Raw genomic sequence first — 27,182 nt, forward strand, 5'->3', positions numbered from 1 at the left:
TTCGTGATGAAGATTTGTGTATATAACGTACAAATACTTCCTGCTAAAGTGAATTCCCCTATCACTGTGAAAATGCCTGTCCAAACTAGTGGTTATAGGCGTCAAGTCACCGGATTACCACACCACACCGATGCAGATCCTTCACGGACTGCTCATTCCTCACACATCACTAACAGTCTATGTCTATGACACGTACAGCATCTGTAATGTTTGCGAGCAAAATAACACTAGTAACTGATGCAGCATTGCACTTCCATAATTTAGAATGAGGTGACAATATCCAATTACATATCTGTTGAAGCATTCCACAGAACAGTTCGACATTGCATAACAGCAGTAGCCCTATGACCAGCTGCATCATTTTCTTCTTCAAAGACTTTCATCCAATCTCGCCAGTAATCGCAACAGGGGCGACTGCAGACGAAGTGAACGCATCTACAACTGCCACTCAGCAAAGCATGTTAATACAACTCGAAAATTAATAAACTGCATAAATATTACAACAGTGAAACCGAAATTGCATCAAAAATTTAAACCTGAAATTAAAATCATGGAATTCTTGGGTCCTTTATCTTGCCAGTATCGATTTCGATAACACGCAAACAAGAATGTGGCTTCACTGACGAGCATTTCAGTCGGCCAGGAAACTGAGCGCACCCAAAAGACCCACTGCACACATAACAGACAACAGAAATAATGTATAGCGGACTAATCTTTGAATTCCTGCCTGAGTGCAGTAACTGAGTGAATTTCGCACTGCGCATCCCGCCTCGTGCTGTAGCGGTGGAGTGCGAGCCAGCTTCGTTCGTCTCGGCGGCGAGAGGGAGCGCGCCGTATTTCTCCCCCGGAGCGCTCGTTCCGCTCGCTCCCTGCTCCAGCGGCGAACTAGGTCAGGCGGGCGGCGGCTAACACTGCCGCCGCTCCTGAAAAATGCCCGCCACACGGGACATTTATGGTGCGCTCTCCTCCACGTGTCGCGCCGTCCTGGGCGCAGCGAGCAAGCCTTTACTCAACCTGCCGCGTATTTTGTGGCCGAAGCGGCCCTCAGCCACTGGCACTTGCCGAGATTTATGCCATCCGCAAAGGATAGCGCGTGCGAAAAGATAATTGGGTGACTCTGCACTCCTGTATCTGGTTCAGCCTTGCGTGACTTGAATGACGGATGCAGCAATCCATATCCATACTAACCACAATAATTGATGTACATATGTGTATATGTATGCATGTTCCACATCTGCTTCTAAACCATTGTCTGGAGAGAATCACTGTGTCAGTAAGAATCATTCCCTATCAAAGTATTGGGGGTGAAAAAGCAGTGTAGTCCATGACACGAAAATACCTTTAGTTACCCAGGATTTGAGATTGACAGCAGTTTGAGATTTGCAACAAACTTTACACATAAGTTAAAAGCCTTACGAAAAATTTGTCGCTGACGAAGCCCACAGAATGATGAAAGGAAAAGTATATATCGCGTACTACATGTATGGTGGTCATGTGATAAAACTAGCACATGTAGCATGACGCTTTAATTTACAACCTTTTAACTACTAATTGTATTCGTCACACGTTTTGAAGACAGTATTCGTATATAACACTAAATGTACCAGAAAAATTACATCATTCTGCGAAACATACTTCACGTCATAAATACAGAGATGCATGAAGAACTACCGCATCCCTCAACACGCTTAAATTTATTACTTTGTTGGTACTTGCTTTATTCACAACACTTTTCGTAGGCAGTACCCACATCTGCCACTGAATGCGCTTACAAAAATATCTTATTGTATGACTCATAGTTCAAGAGATAAGACGTCAAAAACTGCCACATCATACATGACATATTAATTTATTACTACTTTGCTACTCACTATATTCGAAAAACACTTTGCAGACATTTTCTATGTAAGCTGCAGAATGTTCCTTAAAAATGTATCATTGTATGACACGTAGTTCAGGAAACATCATGTCATAAATACTGCGATGCGCGAGAAACTGCCTAAGCATGCATGATGTTTCACTTTATTAGTGCTAATTACTTTCGCAACACATTTTGCAGACAGTATCCACAGATGCCGCTAAATCTACATAGGAAATCGTGTTCTTGTACAACACATCGCTCTGGATGTATGAGGTCAAATAATGAAATGAATGAAAAACTGGCATGTAAAAAAATGGGCGACGTTTTAATTTAATGATACTTTATTAATAACTCTAATCTCATCACATTTAGTAGACATAGGCACAAATACCACTGAGTGTACCTGCACCATTACATCGCTGTGCAGCACATAGTTTATAAGACACGACATCATAAGCATAAGCATACGCTCCGTGAAGATGGAAATGCAGTGTGAAATTCGATAGACATAGAGGTGAAATATGTGTACAGATACGTCTTAAATTTGTTAAATATGTGGGACACATGTCTGACTTGTGCATATATGGGCAGAAGAGCCACGTCTAAGTAGCTTATCCTAAATGGTCCACTCAAATTTGATAAAAAGGTTAGTTAGTCTGGAAAGACACACTGTAGGACTAAGAACCGCCATACTTCTATTGGGATGAATCTGAGAAAAGGGAGAGAGCAGGGAAGACTAGGAGATGGACGTGGGAAGAAGGACATAGGCACAGATAAGAGAGGGAGGAGAAGATGGACAGACATTGGAGACAGGCACAGAGAGAGGGGAAAGGATAGATGACAAGAGGAACAAGGGAGAGGCAGGGAGATGTGCAGGGCAGAGATGGACAAAAAGAGTGGCTGGAAGAAATGTACAGGAAAAGATGGAACCTGGAGAGGAGGAGAGGGACCTAAGGAGGGACAGGTGGATATAGACAAACAGTAGCGAATGGAGAAGGTGGTGGCTGGTTCAAATGGCTCTGAGCACTATGGGACTTAACATCTATGGTCATCAGTCCCCTAGAACTTAGAACTACTTAAACCTAACTAACCTAAGGACATCACACAACACCCAGCCATCACGAGGCAGAGAAAATCCCTGACCCCGCCGGGAATCGAACCCGGGAACCCGGGCGTGGGAAGCGAGAACGCTACCGCACGACCACGAGATGTGGGCGGAGAAGGTGGAGAGAGGGATGGGGTGGTGGATATGATGGAGTGGGGGTAGAGGTAATGGACAGAGATGGGCGATGGGATAGAGAAAGGAGAGAGGACGAGATGGACAAAGACGGGGGGCAACAGAAAATGGACAGAGGGGAAAGGAGGAGATGGACAGCGACAGAAGGGATGGAGAGATTGACTAATAGAAGGTTGCAATAAATAAACATCTTGGCAGCGCTGCGTTTCTTAGCTAGTATACTATAAACTAAGGCTGGCCATGGAGTGCCAAACTTTATGCGTGCAGCGTGCGTGGGCTGCGTGTGGGACATAGCGAAGCCTGTTACTCGATATTGTTCGGTTCTTTACGGATGTATACGAATAGCGCGTTATTTGAGTTAGCATTGCGTTGTGGCATTTCGCGGTCGTCACAAGTCTCAGAGTTTGGCAGAATTGTGGTGCCAGCGCTGTTTACCCATCGCTGTTTATCAGTATGGACGATGTTCACAACTCCGGTGGCTGTTTGCACAAGAACAGGCAGTGCGGCGGCGCGGTTCCTTCCGTCCCTTTACGACGAACCTTTACCTACCCATGAACATTGTCTCAGCATATCATCAGTAGAGAAGCCGAGCGAAACCTACTGTACTTCGACGTCAACCAGGCTGCAATCAAAGTCACTAATCTACGTTTCGGGAGGAAGTTTTCACACGAAATGAAAGGTTGGAAATTTCGTCCTCAAGTAATATATTCTGAAACTTAGGTGAACAAGTACCACTGTCAAGCCCGTGCTAGTCTTAACACATTCACTCACAATCCCTTTCACTCACGTTAGCAAGTTTATGGTGTTGCATGTCCCGAAAACATAATAGTTACAAAAATACTGATTCCTTTTGATTGATATTAAGTCTGTCGGTACCAAACGCAGTCACAGTTTTTAGCCACCGACCTGCTCAATACGCCACGCGGAATTTATGTCTTTTCTCGCCAGAAAATTCACTTAAAAATTCCGAAATTTCTACACGCCCATCGGAATAAGTATGCCGTCACTTTACCACACTTTTGATGTATGAAACACTGCTACATCGGGCAACTTATCATTTCCATCGGAACTACTACTACTACTACACACGTCCGAACTGTTTCATGGCTAGGCTTCCACTCTTGTCTAGAATACTCTAAGCTTTACCGGCAGAGAGAGGCGTTCGAAGAATATTGCTTTACCATTGGTCAGTTTACTCAACCGCCAATAGCAGGATCGGCAGGCTAGCGACCGGTCATCACAGTCCTTTAAATTGAACAGGGACGACAGAAGAGAGGAATGAGAAATCTCATTTCACACAAGCGACATGCGAACCACATCCAGTTCCCTCCTTATATGGATCAATTTTCGCCTTAAAATGACTGTGGTTGGCTATCGTAATTATAATGGGCGGACACTTGCATACAGAGAAACCTCAGTATTGATTTCACTAACTGCACAAAGCACTTCAGAGATAAGCTCTTACTACACAGTCTTTAAATTTGAATAACTGGAACCGATGCAGTAACTAGGCAACCAAACAAGGGGGAAGAGAGCACACAATGTATATCATAACCCCTTTGAAATAGCGACATACACTGCGTATGGACATGGGCGTACCCAGCGAGGGGTAGGGGGGGGGGCAGCTGCCCCCCTCCCTCCTAGAAGATATTCGCAGTTTTTCACTAGTTTACTGTTTTATTTAATAAGAAATGCTGCATGTTTTCTCGGATTGTACAAGTGCGCTCTTGTATTTAAAATGTTTATTAAAAGCAGTTTTTCGCTGGTTTACTGTTTTATTTTATAAGAAGTGATGTATGTTGTCTCAAGTCCTTGTTTACTGAGACTAGTATGACCTGCCCCCCCCCCCCCCCCTACTTCAGCTCCTGGGTACGCCCTTGCATATGGACAATATGGATCCTACACATGTATTACTTTCGTTACCGCACCGAAAGACAGTTTCGTCAGTACAGGATAAATCTATTTTAAACTTGAGATACTTTTATGTAAAATATCACAGAAATGTTGAGTGAAAAGATGCTGCCAAGCATTGAAGATTCGTAGCTACTGTGGTGTAGTATTTGTAATTTTTGTAACATTATCCTTACACAGAACTGATCACTGACTGAAAATTAGTTTTTACACTGATTTTTCGTGGTAATTTTCATCGTGAAGAGAATTTGGCCTGATAGTACTTCAATGCAACGTAACAAAAACACTTTCCTGCACTTTTCTTGAAACATAAATTTAGTTTGTCACACGCCATGAATCAGTAAAATCGCATATTCTTCTGCAGCTGCTTTCATTATACTATTCAATGTAATAAAACAGCTGGTACTTTATACACAATCCGGTGCTTTGCATAATACGATATTAATAACTTTAAACGCTTTACGTAGACCTACGTATAAGCAGTTTACGATCCGAAAATGTTGCAGATTAAATATCAAAGTAGGTGAAAGGACACACTAAACATCTATTGAAATAACAAAATTGTGATAAAGTTTGCTGCTTTTAAACATTTAACTAGTACAAGAGGACGACAAATAATGAATTTTTCAATATGTCCATGACTGTGAAAAATAGAACATACTGAACTTTAGCTCAGAAATAAATACTTCAGTCCTTTTGTGATGTAGAGCAACGTATTGCAGTCTCTGATGAGATTTAGCTACTGATGGATGATTTAGCAGCGTTTGCACAGTGGCTTCCAAATCGTAGTTCCCATCGTAATATTTGGCCAGTGGAGTAGTTAATGCTGCAACATATCTGCCTCCCTCTCAGTAAACAACGACCTCCAACTGGTCCTCGTAATAACATTGCCACTTCTGCTTGGTTGAGAAATAGCTGATGAATACTGTAGAATTATATGCAGCAATAATTTCACGTCCATCCGACACCATTCAACAATGACTGTGCTTATTTTAATCACCACACAGCACAGTACGTGGGCATCGCTTCTTCACAATCCTTCCAACCCACAAAGAGAACTGTTCTGGGACTTTCCGTCGCAACGTTTCTCCCACCTCACCTTTCCGCGGGGAAGTCCCTTTAGATTTTAACTTAAGCATAAAGTCATGACTCGCTACAGCTATAATTTCAAAGGCTCTAATACTTTCAAAACTAAGATCTACTTAACAATTTATATAGATTAATACAAAAGAAACATTTAAAACACATTTACAGATTATTGGTTGTGTACTTCGCAGGCTAGTGGCAGCAACTTACAGAGGCGATGTGGATGAAATGATGATGATTAGGACAACACAGCACCCCAGTCCCTGAGCGGAGAAAGTCTCCGACCCAGCCGGGAATCGAACGCGGGCCACTACGATTGACAGTCTGTCACGCTGACCGCTCTGCTACCAGGGGTGGACAGTTGCTCTGTGGGATATAATACGTTTCCTGCGTCATTTTCAAAATTTATTTTATGTGTCGTGACACGTCTCAAAAATGACTAATTCGTTGTCTCCACCTGGATAAATTTATGCGCACGCCCAGGCTACAGGACACCCTTACTGTACTTGAATCTACTGAGTGCCTGAGTGCCACAGCAGGTACGGCCAACACCGCATAGGCAGGCTCAATGCAGGTGCCTAATCAGAACGTAGAGGGAATTCTTCTAATCTCAGAAAGTCCACCCAAGTTGCCCACATAAAAAGACGAAGATAACACGTTATGGTGGGCTGGCATTTGGGAATAAGGCTTTGCTAGTGCATACTGTAGTCTTCATAATTTTACCATGGTTTGGGACCACTGTCATGTAATACTTTTTAAATGAAACTTCCTCTAGTTGACTGTATAGATCAATTATTCTGCTGTACTTTCATGATTTCAGCCTTAGGCCATTTTTAAGTAGCACAATGTTGTCCATGATCAGATTATTATAAATGGAGTCATCGTCGAAACCTGCATTATTATTAAAATAAAAATTAATGTATTTCGTCGATGATCACGGCCAACTTTGTAGTACTTGAAAGCGGCGGAAGGCCGAAATCATGATATTACAGTAGAATATCGTCTATACAATCAAATGGCAAACGTTCGTATTAAAAAATTTAGTTTTAGTACCGATATTGTACAGTCGTTTGATGATTTTCTTTGTTGCAGGCGGCAGATGGTTTGAGGGTTGCCGACGCGGCCGAGCGCCCAAGATCGGAGACATCCCAAGGTGAGTAGTGACGAGTGACTAGCGCTCTCACTTCTGTCCGTCTCTGGTAACTGCACGGAAACTCTTCTGCTGCAAATTTTTGTCGTGCAAATAAGCCCTATTCAAGTTAAATATTGCCCACATCGGAGCACTGCGTATATACACTACTTGATCAAGGGTATCCAGGCACCTATTAGTGGACATTAATATGCGGTATGTCCACCCATCACCTTTAAGACGGCATGAACTGTGCTGCGAACACCACCGCCTTCGTAGTTTCGTGTTGGCATTACACGTGATGGAAGGTAACACTCTCCAGGCACTGTTCGGCCGAGGTTGGCCTACAAACGCAGTACGGTCTTGAAAATGACTTCTACATTCTTCTACCGTATAAAAATATTTGCTTTAGTAAAAGTATTTTCCATGTTATTGTTTGTTTATGTTTTTGAATTTGTTCCATAGGGGTCATTTTGGAACATTTTTATTTCGCTGTTGTGTAACGTTCCACAAAACAAATTACGTTTCTTGTGTCATGGAGAAGACGATCAGTGTCTCGCACATTGTGTAAGAAAAGTAAAATTAGATACAGGTGCATGTAATTTGTAGTAATAGAGAGGACAGAGTAGAGGGGACGTTCGCTGTATGAACCGTGACTCTTGTTTCTACCCAGCTGCAAAGGTTCAGCGATCTCTAACGTACAGGTTCCGCCTCATTCTTCTAAAGCCGATTTTTTTACTTGCTCAATCGTAATATTTGGACATGTATACATGCTCCCTTTTGTACTCTTAATGTAGAACTTAAAAAATGTGAAATTTTGTATACGCTGCAAACCGACAGAAACGGACAATTGTCCTTTACATATCTAAGGGGTTGATATGTTTTCCATCTCGGTCTAAAACCGATCTGATGATACGTTTGTATAAAATCTTATTAATCTGATCAGTTACCATTTTATTTAAAGGGAGAGTGAATGTATCATTCTTTGGTTCTTTTTTGTCTTTCTTCTTCGGTCTGCTGTTATTTGGTTCAAGCACTGTTTATACTTTTTTCGTTCTGCAAAGCGTGCTTCACGTGCTTTAATTCAGTGTGCAAGTGTTCTCGTGTACAAATTATTTTGTCTCTGTCGACAAGAGTTTTAGTGACAACCCTCCCTTGCTGCGGATGATGGTTGAACGACAGTACGATCTGCAAGATTCACCAGCAACTAGGACATCTGCTAGTAAAATCTTTCGTTGTAATCACTTAATCGTCAGTGGATTTCTTGATATCTAATCTACACCTACCTCTCTACTCCGCAAGCCACTTTATAGTGTGTGGTGGAGGGTACTCTGTGTAGCTCTGTCACGTCCGCCTTTTCCTGCTGCAGTCGGTGATGATTAGCGGGAAGAACGGTTAGTGGTAAGCCTCCGCGTGAGTTCGAAGCTCCGTAATTTTATCCCAACGGCCCTTTCGCTAGATATGTATTAGTTGACTTTTCTGACGACACACACTTTCAGAACTTTAACAGTACTCCAAACTGTGATGCAGAATGGCTTTTTTTCACGTGATGTTTCGGAAAGGAGCAGAGAAACTTTGCAGCAGAGGAAGCAGGAATGAGGAAAGTTGTTTCTGTCTCGGACAGAGACGCCCACGGCATTCTCAGCTCGCCGGTCGAGACACGTATCTGTGTCGGGCCTACGGCCGCTGTGTGAATGTCGGCGGCGGCGGCAAGACGTGAGTGGCGTTTCGAGCTCGCATATCTCTTCCAGCCGAACGGGGCGGCGCTTGCAAAGGGCGCGCAGCCCTAAAAGCGCGCGCCTCCGCCTCTCCGGCCGATTTTACGTGTGCGCCCTTCAAAGCGTGGCCGGCGGCGCGGACCACCAGCGCCGTTACACACACAGCCTACCTTATTGGGACGCCGGCGCCTATTCGTGGGCGGCCCAAAACAGCTCCCTCGCCCGCCCCCGTCTCGAGAGCCACGCCGGCCCTGCAGCCCTCTCAAACGACGTGCCCTCAACCACTAGGCCCCACAACACAGTTACCCAGCCAGCGAAATACCCGGGCAGCGGTGCTTATTCTATTGCTGGGAAGCCCCACTCACCTGTCGGTGTATCTCTTACAGAAATTGATTAAATCACTTTCTTTCTTTCTTTCTTCCGCTTACGACATAGCCCGCAGCGATCACACGGTCGGTGTGGTTAGAACGGATTTGACAGGCTAGTTTTAGGGGTGGCCAGATGCCCTTGCTGCCGCCACCCCGTACCCCCAGGGAAGGCATCAGTGTACCCCAGCTGTCTGCATTTAGTGTAAATCGTGAAACAGTGCGAACGTGGTTCAGATGACTGCGACGCGTGTAACTAAGGCAGAACGTGGCGAACAGCCCGGTATTCACCTAGAGGGATGTGGAAAACCACCTAAAAACCACATCCAGGCTGGCCCTCACACCGGCCCTCGTCATTAATGCGCCGGGCGGATTCGATCCGGAGCCGGCGCGCCTACCCGAGTCCAGGAGGGAGCGCGTTAGCGCTCTTGGCTACCCTGGCGGGTAAATTTGTTAAATCACTGTGTAATAGAAAAAGGTGAGCGTAAGCGGAATACATCGAAGAAATGTCATTCTTTCTGTCGTAGCTTGCGAGGGGCGTTCCTCATTGATTTACGCTTTATTTTTCTCCATCGTTCACGGTTTGACATTCGACTTACCATTAAATGAAAACATGGTCCAAGAAGGCGGAATTTTTTCTTTATGTGTGTGAACGGTCAATTTCTACCTTGGGTCATTCTGAAGCACGTATCTTAGAGTCGTTCCACACTTACTCGGCTGCCTGGAGAATGGCGCCGAATGCAGGGCTGTTGTATAGGCTGTTTTACATTGTCACGGCAGCCGTGGAAACGGAGCGCTAGTTTGGGTGAGAGTAGAAACACGTCAGATCTTTACACTCATACACGCTTTCCTAAATAGCGACGTAGAATTAGGAATAGATCGCAGCGAATTACTGCCATGGATGGTTTTGCTAAGGTGGCCGAAGAAGAAAAAAAAACCCTTAGAAATGTGCGATGACATTGTTACCAAATCCGATGTAATGTCTGTACTATCATGGGATCCGCAGACTGTAATATTGTATTTCCTATGTTTCATATCATCAGATACTTGCACTCCGCCGGACAGTGAGGCCGAGCGGTTGTAGGCGCGCAGTCCGGATCCGCTACGGTCGCAGGTTCGAATCCTGCCTTGGGCATGGGTGTGTGTGATATCCTTAGGTTAGTTACGTTTAAGTAGTTCTAAGTTCTAGGGGACTGACGATCTTAGAAGTTAAGTCCCATAGTCCTCATAGCCATTTGAAACAGGATGCAATGGGTTCATCCAATCAACATGCGAAAAGACGATGTTGTGCTATTGTTTATATTTTTAGGGGCTTGAGAAATAAAGGGGATAATTCCTGCAACTATTTTAGTACGAGTATGGAAATTTATGACGATGTACGCTTAATAAGAAAGGACATAATTCAAAGCCGAAATACATCCTTCGGAGACTGTATCCAGCCTTGTAAGTAAAAAGTAATTGGAGAAAATCAAGTATTTTAATTTTTTGGGAAGTATTATTTCTATCTCATAGGACATTAATAATATTGTGTATTATAATGAGATTTAACAACCGAAGACATATGTCCCGACAGAATAATCTCAAATTCATAACTACTCATCAGAAGAAAAAACTAAATATTTAATTTAGAAATAGGATGAAGGAATTGTCGAGGTTTCGGAGTGACGAAACAGTAGCGAACGTGCAAAGCTTCCCTGTGAGGTCTTGGTAGCGGAACTGTAGGGTAAGGTTCTGTCTAACCTCTGCTAAGTGGTATCCGCGGGATCTTTGATTTTTTTTGGAGTTTTTTTATTTCAGAAAGTTCCCCTACGTCACCGTAGTAAGTCGGAATTACTTCATACTGATCTGATTTTATTTCACGACGCTGCTGGGTTCACCTGGATCTGATTTCCCTGTTTCGTTTCAAGTAATCTTCTTTTTCTTTAATGTGATTAGTACTTCTAGATCTGCTTCCACCATCATAAAACAGTCAAGAACTATTAAAACAAGCATAATTCCAAACGAAAGAATATACAAACACTGAAGACCAGAACAAATACCGCCAGACGTGAACGTCAACGTTCTCGCCATTTACACGGCAGCCGAACAAGTGTGAATTGACCCTTAAATTTCCAGCTTCATTTTACATTGTAATACATCGTTGGAAGCTTAAGATACGTGCTTGAAAATGACCCAAGGTTCAGAAAGGTCGATCTCTCAGATAAAAAAATTTCAGCGTACTTGGACCGTATTTTCATTCTCAAACCACGTTGAAACCGTGGACTCTAACAAAAATATAATTTTAAGTTGTAAGTATGTAGTACAGGGTAATCTACAATGAAGCGGGAAAGAAACTGGTATAGGGATATGGAAACTGGCAGAAGAAAGCACTGCAGTCGGGAACGGATATATATAAGACGACAACTGTCTCGCGTAGTTGTTAGATCGATTACTGCTGCTACAGCGGCAGGTTATCAAGATTTAATTGAGTTTGAACGAGGTCTTACAGTCGGCGACGAGCGATGGGACACACAATCTCCGAGGCAGCGGTGAGATGGGCATTTTCCCGTACGATCATTGTATGAGTGTACCGTGAATATCAGGAATCAGGTAAAACATCAAATCTTCGACGCTGCCGCGGACGGGAAAAGATCCTGCAAGAACGGGACCAACGATGAATGAAGAGAATCGTTCAGCGTGCCGTAAGTGCAACCTTTCCGCAAATTGCTGCAGATTCCAATGCTGGGCCAGCAACAAGTATCAGTTTGCGAACTGTTAAACGAAACTTCATCGATATTGGCTTTCGCAACCAAAAGCCCACTCGTATACCATTGGTGACATCACGACACAAAGCTTCCACCTCGTCTGGACCAGTCAACACCGATATTGGACTGTTGATTACTGGAAACGTTGCCTAGTCGGACGAATCTCGTTCCAAATTGTGTGGAGAGGATGGACTTGTTCGAGCATGGAGATAACCTCCTGAACCCGTAGACCCTGCACGTAACTAGGGGACTGCTCACTGTTCAAGCTGTTGGAAGTTCTGTAATTGTGTGGAGTGATATGGGAGCCCTGATACGTCTAGATACGACTCTGGCAGATGACACGAATGTAAGCGCCCTGTCTGATCACCCGCATTGATTCATATATGAAGATGGTATCTGTTCTTTCGGACACATCCGAAAGAGCAGATACCATCTTCATATAGTTAGGGCTAACCGGCCATTGACCATCTTCTTCTGTGCTGGATGCACACGCATTGCTCGAACTCTTAAGGGACTCTTTAAGATTGTCTGCCGCGAGTAATGAGTGTAATGGGCAGGGGCACTACGAATGTAGTGTGTGGACATTAAGTTGGGAATGTGGGTCTCACGAGAAGCGTGCAAAAGATAAATCCCTACAGTCGCACTATCCTCTGTGCCCTTGGTGTCTCAGATGGATAGAGCGTCTGCCATGTAAGTGGGAGATCCCGGGTTCGACTGCCGGTCGGGGCACACATTTTCAACTGTCCCCGTTGATGTATATCAATGCCTGTAGACAGCTTAGGAACTTGATTTAATTATCATCGCATCCGTTCATGTCCATTGTGCATTACGACGGATTTGGGCAATTCCAGTAGGACTATGCGACAACCCAGACGTCTAGAACAGCTGCAGAGTGGCTCCAGGAACGCTCTCCTGAGTTTAAACACTTTCACTGGCCACCAAACTCCCAAGCCATGAACATTGTCGAGCATATCTGGGATGCCTTGCAACGTGCTGTTCAGAAGAGATCTCCAACCCCTGGTACTCTTGCGGATGTATGGACAGCCTTGCAGGATTCAAAAATGTTCAAATGTGTTTGAATTCCTAAAAGAACAAACTTCTTAGTCTTAGGTCCGTAGACTTACACGCTACTTAAACTGACTTATGCTAAGAACAACGCACACATCCATGCCCGAGGGGAGGACCTCTGGCGGGAGGGGCCGCGCAGTCCGTGATATGACGCCTCAAACCATTTGATTACTCCGCACCTGCAGGATTGATGGTGTCAGTACCCTGCAGCACTACTTCAGACATTAGTCGAGTCCAAGCAGCGTCACGTTGCGGTACTTCCGCGTGCTCGCGGGGACTCTACACGATATTTGGCAGGTGTGCAAATATCTTTGGCTCTTCAGTTTATATAAACCTGATCTGCTTCAGTGGGTCATAATTTCTCTCCGAAAGCTCGCAGAAATAAGAATGTTGTTGTAATGATTTCAGTAGCTCTAGGAGAGCCAGAAGTACCGCCCGTTGTTGGCAAGTTGATTGTCATTTCTGTCCACGGGGTCCTTTGCCCGGTATCGTACCGCGCTTTCTCCACTACTATTAGTTCATTGGTAACCTCGTCGGTAGTGGTTTGTGATGTCTGTGAATGCGGGCCGCGTGACAATAACGAGCAAAATTGTGATTCGTTCGCAGTCTTCAGTTGACAGAAACATTCATTACACACTTCGAGATAACGTATTGTGAAAACGAAGACAGACTCATTGGTTACAACACAACGGGCATACTGGAGAGAATTCAGTGTGCGTGGGATTCCAACAAAGACAAAATTTTATCGGTGGAAGGGAGCTGGAGACAACTGCGAAGTAAACAGTGATGGTGGTAAACAGGCCGTCACTGAGTGCAGAAGTTATTGATAATGTTGGAAGATGCTTGGAGAACATTCCAAGAAAGTGGTTTCGTCCATTGAGTGAGAAGACAGGCATTTCGTATGGCTCATATCAGAGAGTTGCGAAGAAATCGACATGGTAATAAAGAGAGTTCACGTGATGCACGAATTACAAGAAACGCATCATGAGAAAAAAATGCGTGCAGTTAGGAACCAGTTCCTTTGGTGACCGAATAATCCCAAAAAATTTGTGGCCCCAGATCACCTGACCTAACCCCGAAGATTTTTTCTTGTTGAGGTATCCTAAAAGCCGAGCGTACGAGAACAGACAACGAACAGCTGCAGAACTTCGTGAGGCCGTTCCACACGACATACGGATCATTTCCGTGGATATACATCACAGAACACCACCAAGTATGGTGAAACGAGTACAGTTGCGCGTCGACGTTGGTGGAGGACACTTCCGACAGTTTCTGGGAGAAATTTGAATATATTGTATGCGTGTACGAATACAATTTGCCAATCGTAACCATTTTCCAAAATTGCAAAGTTTCCCATTATTGGTTCAAATATTATGACTAAGTAAAGTAATTCAGGTTTATGCCAACCGCACAGTACTTTGGTGTAACCTTAGGTGGCTGGATGATAAATAGAAGCGTAATGTGATTCGTTTGCGTTATTGTTGTTTCGTCCCCCTCGTTTCATATGGCAGGGGATTGACTGTCTTCCGTACAATATTCCACTCTTCAGCATTTTTAAAAATGTAACAAAGATGCAAAAACACGGTCGGACTGGTTTTCTTTTGAAGCTGAAAATCAAACACGGACACGGAAATATGTACAACTTAAAAACTCATCAAAGAATGGTGAAATTCTTCGATGAATAAGCACTGAATCACTGCACTTTCACTTGAAATCTGAAGGACGTGAGCTTGGATAGGATAATTTTGGGAGGAGAGTATAAGTTACAAAGTGATGAGGGGTGTGGGTAGTAAAGGCAGGGGCCTGTTATGCAGGAAAACTATGGAGGTGAGGAGGATTTCGGTGTGTGGGAAGGCTAACGGTAACGAGAGGAAAGAGTTGGGGATGGATGGAGAGAGAAGGGGAGAGGGAAGTCCCGATGTGGAGAGGGAGTGTAATCTGAGCCGTGCATGGCTGCAGTATGTAATCGAAAGCGCGATTCAGCCTCTTTGACTGTAGCTAAGCAACGGTCCGGTTAATGTCCCGCCAGGGGCACGTGCGCTATTTGCCGTCCCGGAATAGCTCTGCCTCAGCTGTTACGCTCACCAAAGAGGGGAGGATGGTCATCCAACAGCAGTTCCTCGCGGGTATGTGGGACATTTACATTACAACTGAGTAGTCCCCTGAGCGAAAGTCTGCATTGCTAATCTATCAATTACATGCCTGTGAAATGTGACGCTCGAATCTGGTGGAGACGGCCTTGTTGTTGTGTCTGCTGTTTCTGTAGAAATTACTGGCCGGGCGTACTGGATGTCTGATATGGACTTAACTGATGAGCACTTAATGTCCTGACGTTACGTGAAGCAATCTAGAGTTACTTGCTGTGGGTTGGGGTTCTTGTACGGTGTGTTTTAAGCATCAGTTAACCCCAGTGTTGTTATAGAAGAGTTTAACTGTAGTTACAGTGATAATCCTGCGTTTACTCCTGTTCTCTAATAGTGGCTCATTCTCTGTTCTGAACAGGTAACTAAATGTACTTTTATCTAAATTTTATCGGTGTTTAATATTTTCTAATGGAACAGAACAACTGAAGAGGACAAACTCAACAGGTGGCTTTACCAGGTTAAATTGTTCAGTTTCTAATTCTAAAATTTTATTGTCCTTACGCTTGTATTTATTCAAGTCTCTCAGAGCTACTAAACATGTGTAAAGAAGTACATAAATTTTTCTATTACCTCATATATCAATATATTGCCATTTGTATTTGAGCTGGTTCCTAATTCCTGCACAGTGCAGCCTATTTACCTAAACGGTGTCAATACGTGAGCGGACAACATGGACTGTGATCATCAAGGACAGCGCTGGATGCTGTCATTTCTTTGAGAGGATGCGTAAACACTATGGGTATTCACAGCCGGTTGGTGGCGTTCTGCGGACAGTATCCATCGAAAAGCGCTGCTCCAATAGAACAAAGCTCGTCCCCATACGAGTCGGAAAGTTACGGGTGCCATCGCTGAAATGATGTTCCTGGCGTTGATACAAACTAACGAGGTCTCTCCACAGTCGCAACTACGTGCTAATCGGAAGAAGTAAAATCGGGAGAAAATGGTGGGAATGGCAGTACCTAGAACCCCAGTTCAGAGATGACAGCCGTGATATGTTCGAGTATAATGACTTTTCTGGAGACTAGAAATCTAGTCTGTAGGAATCAGCATGGGTTTCGAAAAAGACGGTCGTGTGAAACCCAGCTCGCGCTATTCGTCCACGAGACTCAGAGGGCCATAGACACGGGTTCACAGGTAGATGCCGTATTTCTTGACTTCCGCAAGCCGTTCGATACAGTTCCCCACAGTCGTTTAATGAACAAAGTAAGAGCATATGGACTATCAGACCAATTGTGTGATTGGATTGAGGAGTTCCTAGACAACAGAACGCAGCAAGTCATTCTCAATGGAGAGAAGTCTTCCGAAGTAAGAGTGATTTCAGGTGTGCCGCAGGGGAGTGTCATGGGACCGTTTCTGTTCACAATATACATAAATGACCTGGTGGATGACATCGGAAGTTCACTGAGGCTTTTTACAGATGATGCTGTGGTGTATCGAGAGTTTGTAACAATGGAAAATTGTACTGAAATGCAGGAGGATCGGCAGCGAATTGACGCATGGTGCAGGGAATGGCAATTGAATCTCAATGTAGACAAGAGTAATGTGCTGAAAATACATAGAAAGATAGTTCCCTTATCATTTAGCTACAAAATAGGAGGTCAGCAACTGGAAGCAATTCCATAAATTATCTGGGAGCACGCATTAGGAGTGATTTAAAATGGAATGATCACATAAAGTTGATCGTCGGTAATGCAGATGCCAGACTGATATTGGAAGAATCCTAAGGAAATGCAATCCGAAAACAAAGGAAGTAGGTTACAGTACACTCGTTCGACCACTGCTTGAATACTGCTCAGCGGTGTGGGATCCGCACCAGGTAGGGTTGATACAAGAGATAGAGAAGATCCAACGGAGAGCAGCGCGCTTCGTTACAGGATCATTTAGTAATCGCGAAAGCGTTATGGAGATGATAGATAAACTCCAGTGGAAGGCTCTGCAGGAGAGACGCTCAGTAACTCGGTACGGGCTTTTGTTAAAGTTTCGAGAACATACCTTCACCGAGGAGTCAAGCAGTATATTGCTCCCTCCTACGTATATCTCGAGAAGAGACCATGAGGATAAAATCAGAGAGATTAGAGCCCACACAGAAGCATACAGACAATCCTTCTTTCCACGAACAATACGAGACTGGAATAGAAGGGAGAACCGATAGAGGTACTCAGGGTACCCTCCACCACACACCGTCAGGTGGCTTGCGGAGTATGGATGTAGATGTAGATGTAGATATTCTAACTCATGTGGAGACGAGAGACGTCGTGCTACGAGGGCGTCGTTAGTGATGGCGAACACTAACCACACACTACCGCCAGTCGCTTGCGGTTAGTGTCCTTCATGATAACACTGCGTTTTGTCCGCTCACATAAAGACAACAGTTGGGAAAAGGGGTAAACTGTTAAGTGGTATCACTTTTAGTGAATGTGCTAGCACCTACGGTCAGATCGAAGTACTACGTACCAGAGAATGCAGTGCGAGCCAAAAGTCGCACTACGACTGATGGGAAAAATGTAATGTAGAACAAAATGGAACGCACCTTATAGTTTGTAATTTTAAAAAACTTGAGGAGAGGAAGTAGGAGAAGAGATGGGATACAGTACACACTGCGAGAAGAATTTCTAAGGGGACTGTAGTTCCCAAGTCCCATGTCGAAACAATGTGAAGTATGCGGACACCTGGCTGAAAATGACTTACAAGTTCGTGGCGTCCTCCATCGGTAATGCTCGAATTCCGTATGGTGTTGGCCCACCCTTAGCTCTGATGACAAGTTCCACTCTCGCAGACATACGTTCAGTCAGGTGCTCGGAGGTTTCTTGGGGAATGGCAGCCCATTCTTCACGGAGTGCTGCACTGAGGTATCGATGTCGGTCGGCGAGAACTGGCCTTAAGGCGGCGTTCCAAAACATCCCAATGGTGTTCTATAGGATTCAGGTCAGGGCTCTGAGCAGGCCTGTCCATTACAGGGATGTTATTGTCGTGTAACCACTCCGCCACAGGCCGTGTATTATGAACAGGTGATCGATCGTGTTGCAAGATGCAATCGCCCTCCTTGAATTGCTCTTCAACTGTGGGAAGCAAGAATGTGCTTAAAACATCAATGTAGGCCAGTGCTGTGACAGTGTCACGCGTAATAACAAGGTGTGCAAGCCCATACGCTGGCAGCTGACATTCAACGGACATTCGCCATACCCACACCCTAACAGCGGATCGCGACATTGTGTACGGTGATTTGTCACTCCACACAACGTTTTTCTGCTGTTCAATCGTCCAATGCTTACACTCCTTACACCAAACGAGTCGTCGTTTGGCATTTATCAGCGTTATGCGTGGCTTATGAGCAGCTGCTCGACCATGAAATCCAAATTTTCTCACCACCCGCCTAACAGTCATAATACTTGTAGTGGATCCTGATGCAGTTTGGAATTCCTGTGTGATGATCTGCCTAATACACACTGCGACCCTCTTCAACTGTCGGCGGCCTCTGTCAGTCAACACCCGAGGTCGGTCTGTACGCTTTTGTGCTGTACGTGTCCCTTCACATTTCCACTTCACTATAAGATCGGAAACAGTGGACCTAGGGATATTTAGGAGTGTGCAAATCTTGCGTACGGACGTATGATTCAAGTGACACCCAATCACCTGACTGAGTTCGAAGTCCGTGTGTTCCGCGGAGCGACCCAATCTGGTCTCTCACCACGGTGTCTAATGACTACTGAGGTCGGTGATATGGAGTACCTGGCAGTAGGTGGCAGCACAATACACCTAATACGAGAATCGTGTGTTTTGGGAGGTCCGGATACTTTTGATCACATACCTGAGCATTACTGTGATCCTAGGGAAAGCTGGCCGTGACACTATACACTCAGATTGAAACAAAAATTTAATAACTCATATTTCAAAGTGGACAGAAGCTGACAGGTGTGAATATTAAAGAACTTTCAGTCACAGATGCAAAATATTTACACGAATTGTTTACAGAACAATGTAAAAACTGAACAAGCTCATCTCGGGGAAGATCAGTCTGGGTTCAATAGAAATTTAATAACATGCCAGGTACTAAAAATGAAGCAACTCTAATGGAATGCATTCGAATCAAATCGGGTGATGCTGATAAAATTAGATTCGCAAATGAGATACTCAGAACACTTAAGGAGGTCCGTTATTTGGGCAGCGAGGTAATTGACGACGGCCGAAGTCGAAAAGATATAAAATTCAGAATTGCAGCAGTAAGAAAAGCGCTTCTGAATTTGTTACATGGAATATAAACACAGATAACAGGGAGTCTCTCCTGGAGCTTCTTGTGTGGAATGTTGCCTTGTATGGAAGTGAAAAGTGGACGATTAACAGTGCAAACAAGAACAGAACAGAAGCCTTTTAAATGTATTATAGAAGAACGTTGAAGCTTAGAGGATTAAATAAAAAAATAATAAATAGAGTATCGTTGAAACGGGGGGAAACTTGTAGCACAGCTTGTCCAAAGAAGGAATCCTGTTTCCATTATTTAATCAACATCCTTGGATATAATTTCAAATTTGTTTTTCGCACGCAGGTATTGCAGATAACAGGTAAGCACATTATAGCATATGGACGCAATTGTCGCGAAACAGAGTCGCAGCTCAACCTATTGCACAACATTTTTAATTGATCGAGAAAAACGTCTCATTCCTGTGATTTTCTTTATTTTCAGGGAATTATAACAGATGTTCCTACGAAAACATACTATATGATCTTCAGGCCTGTGTAAGTAGATTCCACGCCAGTAGGGATGTTCTGGATCCAGCCAGTCGGTTTTTATTATATCTGCCCGTTTCGGTTCACACAGGTTCTCAACAAATGTAATCCACCCACAAAGGAGGTAGCTTGAAGAACCCTCGTTTGGCCGATACTTGAATATTACTCAACAGTCTGGGACCCGAGCTCATCGAGCAGATAATGTAAGACACAAAGAAGAGCAGAGCGTTCTGTAACGTCCATTTAGTGATCGTGAAAGTCTTCCAGCGAGGTTCCGCCGATTCCGTTGACAGAGATCGTGTGATTTACTATTTCGTAAGTCAGTTTTCGTACAATATTTAACCGGTATATTGCTTCCTCCTAAGTATATCTTGCCAACGGCCTTGTCGCAGTGGTAACACCTGTTCCCGTTAGTTCACCTAAGTTAAGCGCTGTCCGGCTGGGCCAGCACTTGGATGTGCTGCCGAGCACTGTTGGCAAGTGGGTTGCACTTATCCTTTGTGAGGCAAACTGAGGAGCTACTTGACTGAGAAGTAGCGGCTCCGGTCTCGTGAACTGACATACGGCCGGGAGAACGGTGTGCTGACCACATGCCCCTCCCTATCCGTAGCCAGTGACACCTATAGTCTGAGGATGACACGGCGGCCGGTCGGTACCGTTGGGCCTTCATGGCCTGTTCGGGAGGCGTTTGGTTTTTAAGTATGTTTTGCGGAAAGGCTATGGATGATAGATTAGCGAGATTAAAGGTCTTACGGAGACTTATAAAAAAGTTTTTCTCTTCCACCATTCGGGACTGCAATAGGAAAGGGGAGAGTGATAGTGTAATACAAAATACTCTCCGCCACATACCGGAAGGGGGCTTGCGAAGAATCGATATATGTGTAAAGAGGTTGGACAGAAACGTGGGACCAACGAGAGAAATGCATGTTTGAACATAAGTCCAGATGGTAGCAGCGGCGTCGATAGTTACGATGTCACGATGCACGCTCTCGTAAGTTGGCACTACGAGAGGAGACTGACTACGCCGACCACAGCGCCCTCTGGCCGACTCTGTAGAGCTCAGGGAGTGCAGTCTTGATTTCAGCCCATTTCATCAAGAGCAGTCGGTCTGGAAATATCGCTTCTCCTACCGAGTGGGCTAACTTGCTATTGACACTTTCATCCGACATGGACTATGGCTTCACACCTACGTGCTCGTCCTAGCCAAAGTTATGTAAGCCTTTAATTACTTGTGTTTTTAGACTCTAATAAAAAGTGTTAGTTACATGCAGTACCGAAGTGCTTCACCTCTCCTGCTCCTACTCGCTTCCTTCACTCTCGGCCTGTATTACCCACGCGCCGCCTATCCAGGCGGGATACAAAAGTAGCCAGATCTGCAAGTTTCACTGTTATATTTGACCATTGAACAGCACCTGCGCAATGCCCTCAGTAGGTTAAAAATGTCAATCGTGGACAGAACAATGTTGTATGTAGTTACTACTGCATTATGTTCCAGCTCTGAGCATTCGAACGTGGACAGATTGTTAGTGCTCTTATGGTGAGTGCTTCCGTAACCAAGGTAGGTATAGTGTTTCGTGTTTCAAGACTACCGTATCTAAGATTTATATCTCGTAGAGGGATAGTGGAAAAACATCATCCGTTATGTCACAACCTGGACGAAAGTGTATCTTGAGTGATAGTAAATGGTTCAAATGGCTCTAAGCACTATGGGACTTCACATATGAGGTCATCAGTCCCCTAGAACTTAGAACTACTTAAACCTAACTAACCTAAGGACATCACACACATCCATGCCCGAGGCAGGATTCGAGCCTGCGACCGTAGCGGTCGTGCGGTTCCAGACTGAAGCGCCTAGAACCGCTCGGCCACACCGGCCGGCGGTCGGGTTCACTTCCTAACAGTCAAACATGGATGGGGTTCGGTAATGATTGAGCACCCATGTCGTGGGCGGCCGCCGAAGTCACCAGGCCTCAATATTATTTATCCTTTGTGGTATACTTTGGAAAGATGGATGCATGACCGCTATGCCCCTCCTATTCCTGAACTTGCCACTATTTTGCAGGAATAAGGGTATAAGAACCCTTGAAAAGCATGCGGTGCCTGCATGTACCCATACCGAGACGGCTGGAAACTGTTTTGAATGTCATCGGCTTCCCTGCACTGTATTATACATGGTAATGTGTTTTATGCTTTTCCATGATTTTGTCCACCCTGTGTAGGTGAACCGCTCTTAGCTTAGTGTGTTGTAGGGTGTTACTAAATTACACAACGACACACTCTGGCTGGGGAGAGTATGTGCGCATAACGTGCGGCTTTACGGTTTCGTGATAGTGTTTACGCTTCCGTGACTCACACAGGCCGGCGGCCTCTTGTCAACAGCGCAGTAATTACCGCTTACGGGCTCGCATGCGCAGTTTCAGCACGCACACGGGCGTGACATGTGAGCACGCGTGTACTGCTCGCCATTCCTCTGTATTTATGCTTACCTGGAACTGTTTTGTACCGCGCGCGAAGCATATTGCAAGATGCGCCTCTTGGTGTTGCGATGCAATGACGCCTGCTATCAGTCTAGTCTCACGTTCTGGTTTTCCGACGTCTTAGGCTGTCGCTATGACTAACGAAGGGTCTTCCCCTTATTGACAGGACAGGATTTTATTTTTATTTTTGTTATATCTCATATTGTGTTAGAAGTAGCATGTACAGCCCTTCTACAACAGACTTGATTTTAAAAAAGTTGAAATTTGTTTCCGAAATTTTATGAAATGGCCCCATTGAAAGAGGTCTATATGTATCAGAAATAGCCGTAACTCGAGGAAAAAGCTTATGAGAATATACTCTTCTAGCGCAGCATGGTATGAAGGGAGAATCGAAACGTGTTAGATGTAGTGCTTTACAAGAATGGTGAAAATTAGGTGGGCTGCTAAAAATGAGGGGACAAAAGGAATATATGGAGAAATACTAGCTAAGAAGAAGGGACGGGACGATAAAAACGTGGTACCTGACGAGAGTAAAAACTATACGGATAGTTAGAGGTTTGAATGCATTCAACAACAAATAACTGAGGGTGTGGGGCGCTACTGGGTACAGCCACAAATCATAGTTGATGCGTGTACAGGGCACTGTGACCAGTGAGACCTACGTGAATGACATTCTGTGGCCCTTAGCCATACCCTAACTGCACAAAGCCCCAGACGCCATTTTTCAACAAGACAAGGCACGACCACACATCGTTTTACGAACACGTGCCGTCTTCTTCAGCCTTTTGCCCTTCCCCACCAGATCACCTGACTTGTCACCAGTCGAAAATGTACGGTATATGGCGAAATGATGTGATCAAATGGCAACCACAACAAATGAACTTTGGAAACAGGTGAACGCACCATGGATGACTATACCACAGGACAGCATTCGCGCCATATACGCGTTGATGTTATCACGCACGGAATAAGTTATTAGGGCCCATGGTGGACCCTGTGCCTACTACGCAACAGTACACATGCTGAACCGAGGTGACTAAAATGGTAATCATTTCAGAAAACGTAATAATATACATGTCCTATGAATATGAACATCCTACCCTTAGTCGTTCAAGGTAACGTGAGTATATTATGCAGCGAACGTTAGCGTACCTTGTACAAAGAGCAGCATCATTTCAAACGTGAGACTTTTGAGAATCGACTCCGTAGGAACAGACTAACCACTGACACGTAAGTTGTCGAACTCAGAGGGTAGAGTGCAACTAAAATAAATGATGAGCATATTCTATGTTGGATGTAGTCTCTATATATACAACTGCAGCCAGAAATGTAGAGCTTCAAAGCGGGGGAGTGGCTCTTTAGTAGTTATACGCACACACAAAGATGTGTGGCTTCAGATAGTGTGCATTATCAGCGAAATTTCCCTACTGTCAGTTTGTTTCTCGTTTTGCTTCGACTTGTCAATTCCTTAACGATGCTTCAAGAGTTCCCTCCACTCCATAGCTGATATAGATTGACGTATCCTTCGAAATCGCGTGGGAAGTACCGGGTCTTCCCTCTTGAGGCCTGGGGGTGCGGAGGAAGAACAGAGCCTCCTGAAAGTGGGCGTGGCAGATATTGATGGTCCTGCTGGGCGTTAGGGCGCACTCCTTTCTCTGGCGTCAATTGCTGTGGCCAGTTGCAGACCTCGTAGAGCCCACGGCATTTCATTAAGATACGATCGGTCGCGGAATGCAATCAGCAATGAAGATCCGATGAAGGTTTGCACAGATTTGTAAGGCAGTGTCTGTAGTTTGCCCGTCGATCACGTCATTTCGCTCTGCTCAATTCTGAGCACATAGTGAGTACGTAGGGATACAGGGTGACAATTACTGAACTATATGAAATAAAATAATCATAACTTCTGAGCGGTTTGTTTTAGGACGTTCAAACTGTACGGTTGGCAGCGGGGTATAATGGAATTAGAATGGTTTGGTTTAGCGACGAAGTCCACTTTCATATGGATACGTTCGTCAATAAGCAAAATTGGGGCATCTGAGAGACTGAGAACCCGCATTTCGCTATCGAGAAGTCTCTTCACCTTCAACGGGTCTCTGTGTGCTGTGCAGTTTCCAGTCACAGAACGACCGGTGCGATATTCCTTCATAACACTGTGACCCGAATGGTACGTGAAAATTTTGGAAGACGATCTCATCCCCATTATCTGAAGTCAACCTCATTTCGAGAAGATGTGGTTCATACAAGACGGAGCTCGACCCCATGGAAACAGGAGAGTTTTTGATGTTCTGGAGGACTGCATTCTGGCTCTGGGGTACCCAGAGGCCACTGGCATGGGCCTCAGTTGGTCACCCTCTTCTCCGGATCTGAACATATGCGACTCCTTTCTGTGGGGCTATATTATAAAAAAAACATGGATTAGCAGAAAACAGCCACTCAGGGCGTCTTTGACAGCATCGACGTTCCGACATTTCATCGGGTCATGCAGAATTTCGATGTTGGTCTGCACCAAATCATCGTCCATAACGGCAGGTGTATCGAACATGTCATAACCTAAATCCGAATATCTGTAGTGACGTTTACATGATGAATAAAGTGTGTGTACGCCGTAGTTTGCAACTAATTTACGTTTTTTTTTTTTTCATATAGTTCAATAATTGTCACCCGGTACCTACAAAATAGTGTTTCCTGCCAATTACGAGGGCCTGCTGAGAGATATCGATTGATTTCATGCAGCGTACATAACGTGGTTCTGAAGCATTTCTTTGTTCATGAATGTTCTTGGCGGCATACTTCAGGAAGACGTTCCTGCAGCATTTTTGATTGGAAGTGTTTGATCTCTCACCATGTATCCCGTACTTCACTCTACTCACATAAACCGTTGGCAGAAATGAGAATACTGAGAAACTTAACATCAGAATCGAGTAGAACGAAGTAGACCAAGTTAAGTAATTATACTAACTAGGCAACAAAATAACCCGTGACTAACGGAATAAGGACTACATAAAAAGCAGACTAGCACTGGCAAAAGGGCGTGCTTGGCCAAGAGAAGTCTACTAGTAACAAACACAGATCTTACATTGAGGAACAAATTTCTGACGATTTACGCTAGCAGCGCAACGCTCTATAGTAGTGAATTGTGGACTGTGAGAAAACCATACAAGACAGTCGAAGCTTTTGAAATGTAGTACTTTTGAAGGATATAGATCATGTGTAGCATAGCACGTATTTCGCACGCACACACACACACACACACACACACACACACACACACACAAACACACAAAATATTTAATACACACTACTGACCATTAAAATTGCAACACCGAGAAGTTAACGTGCTACGAAATTTAACCGACAGGAAGAAGATGTTGTGATAATCAAATGATTAGCTTTTCAGAGCAGTCACATATGGTTGGCGACGGTGGCGACACCTACAACGTGCTGACATGAGGAACGTTTCCAACCGATTTCTGATACACAATCAGCAGTTGACCGGCGTTGCCCGGTGAAATGTTGTTGTGATGCCTCGTGTAAGGAGGAGAAATGCGCACCATCACGTTTCCGACTTTGATAAAGGTCGGATTGTAGCCTATCGCGATTGCCGTTTATCCTATTGGGACACTGCTGCTCGCGTTGGTCGAGATCCAATGTCTGTTAGCAGAATATGGAATCGGTAGGTTCAGGAGGGTAATACGGAACGGCGTGCTGGATCCCAACGGACTCGTATCACTAGCAGTCGAGATGACAGGCATCTTATCGGCATGGCTGTAACGGATCTTGCAACTATGTCTCGATCCGCGAGTCTACTGATGGGGAAGTTTGCAAGACAACAACCATCTGCACGAATAGTTCGATAATGTTTGCAGCAGCATGGACTATCAGCTCGGAGACCATGGCTGCGGTTACCCTCGACGCTGCCTCACAGACAGGAGCGTCCGTGATGGTGTACTTGACGACGAATCTGGGTGCACGAATGACAAAACGTCATTTTTTCGGATGAATCCAGGTCCTGTTTATAGCATTATGATGGTCTCATCGGTGTTTGGCGACATCGCGGTGAACGCATATTGGAATCGTGTATTCGTCATCGCCATACTGGCGTATCACCCGGCGTGATGGTATGGGATGCCATCGGTTACACGTCTCGGTCACCTCTTGTTCACATTGACGGCACTTTGAACAGTGGATGCTACATTTCAGATGTGTTACGACCCGTGGCTCTACCCTTCATTCGATCCCTGCGAAACCCTACATTTCAGCAGAATAATGCACGACCGCATGTTGCAGATTCTGTACTGGCCTATGCATCCAAATTGCGTGAAAATGTAATCAATGTCAGTTCTTGTATAATATATTTGTCCAATTAATACCCGTTTATCATCTGCATTTCGTCTTGGTGTAGCAATTTTAATGGCCAGTAGTGTATTTCTAAACGTATTTTGTTTGCATCTGTAATGAATTTGCTGCTACTGGCTGAGAGTGTGTACTCGATCCCACTCCGTGCCTCTTCTTTCCTGGACCACTCCACCAGCGGTGTCGTGTAGGCGACAGGCACTGGTCTAGTACTACTTCCGGCCTTGTAGACCCAGCACCCGGAGGAGCTCAGGCGTATTGGACGGTGGTCCGCCAGAAACCCTGGTCGTCGTCTTCCGTCCCACACTAAGAGAGTACAGCACCTGGTACTGCACTGCTGCTGGTAGTTCATAAGCCCTCCCAT

The 27,182-nt window shown here is 44.7% G+C and overlaps 1 protein-coding gene across 1 annotated transcript in view; it reads left to right on the forward strand.

The window, feature by feature from the left end:
* Positions 1 to 27,182, forward strand: part of LOC124544807 (calcium/calmodulin-dependent protein kinase kinase 1) — a 1,492,928-nt gene that overhangs the window by 675,670 nt on the left and 790,076 nt on the right. The window contains exon 3 of the mRNA XM_047123492.1: positions 7,188 to 7,248. Within this exon, the coding sequence (XP_046979448.1) occupies positions 7,188 to 7,248 (61 nt within the window). The remainder of the gene's footprint in view (positions 1 to 7,187; positions 7,249 to 27,182) is intronic.

Source organism: Schistocerca americana, chromosome 8 (assembly GCF_021461395.2).
Source record: "Schistocerca americana isolate TAMUIC-IGC-003095 chromosome 8, iqSchAmer2.1, whole genome shotgun sequence".
In the NCBI taxonomy this organism is placed as follows: domain Eukaryota; kingdom Metazoa; phylum Arthropoda; class Insecta; order Orthoptera; family Acrididae; genus Schistocerca; species Schistocerca americana.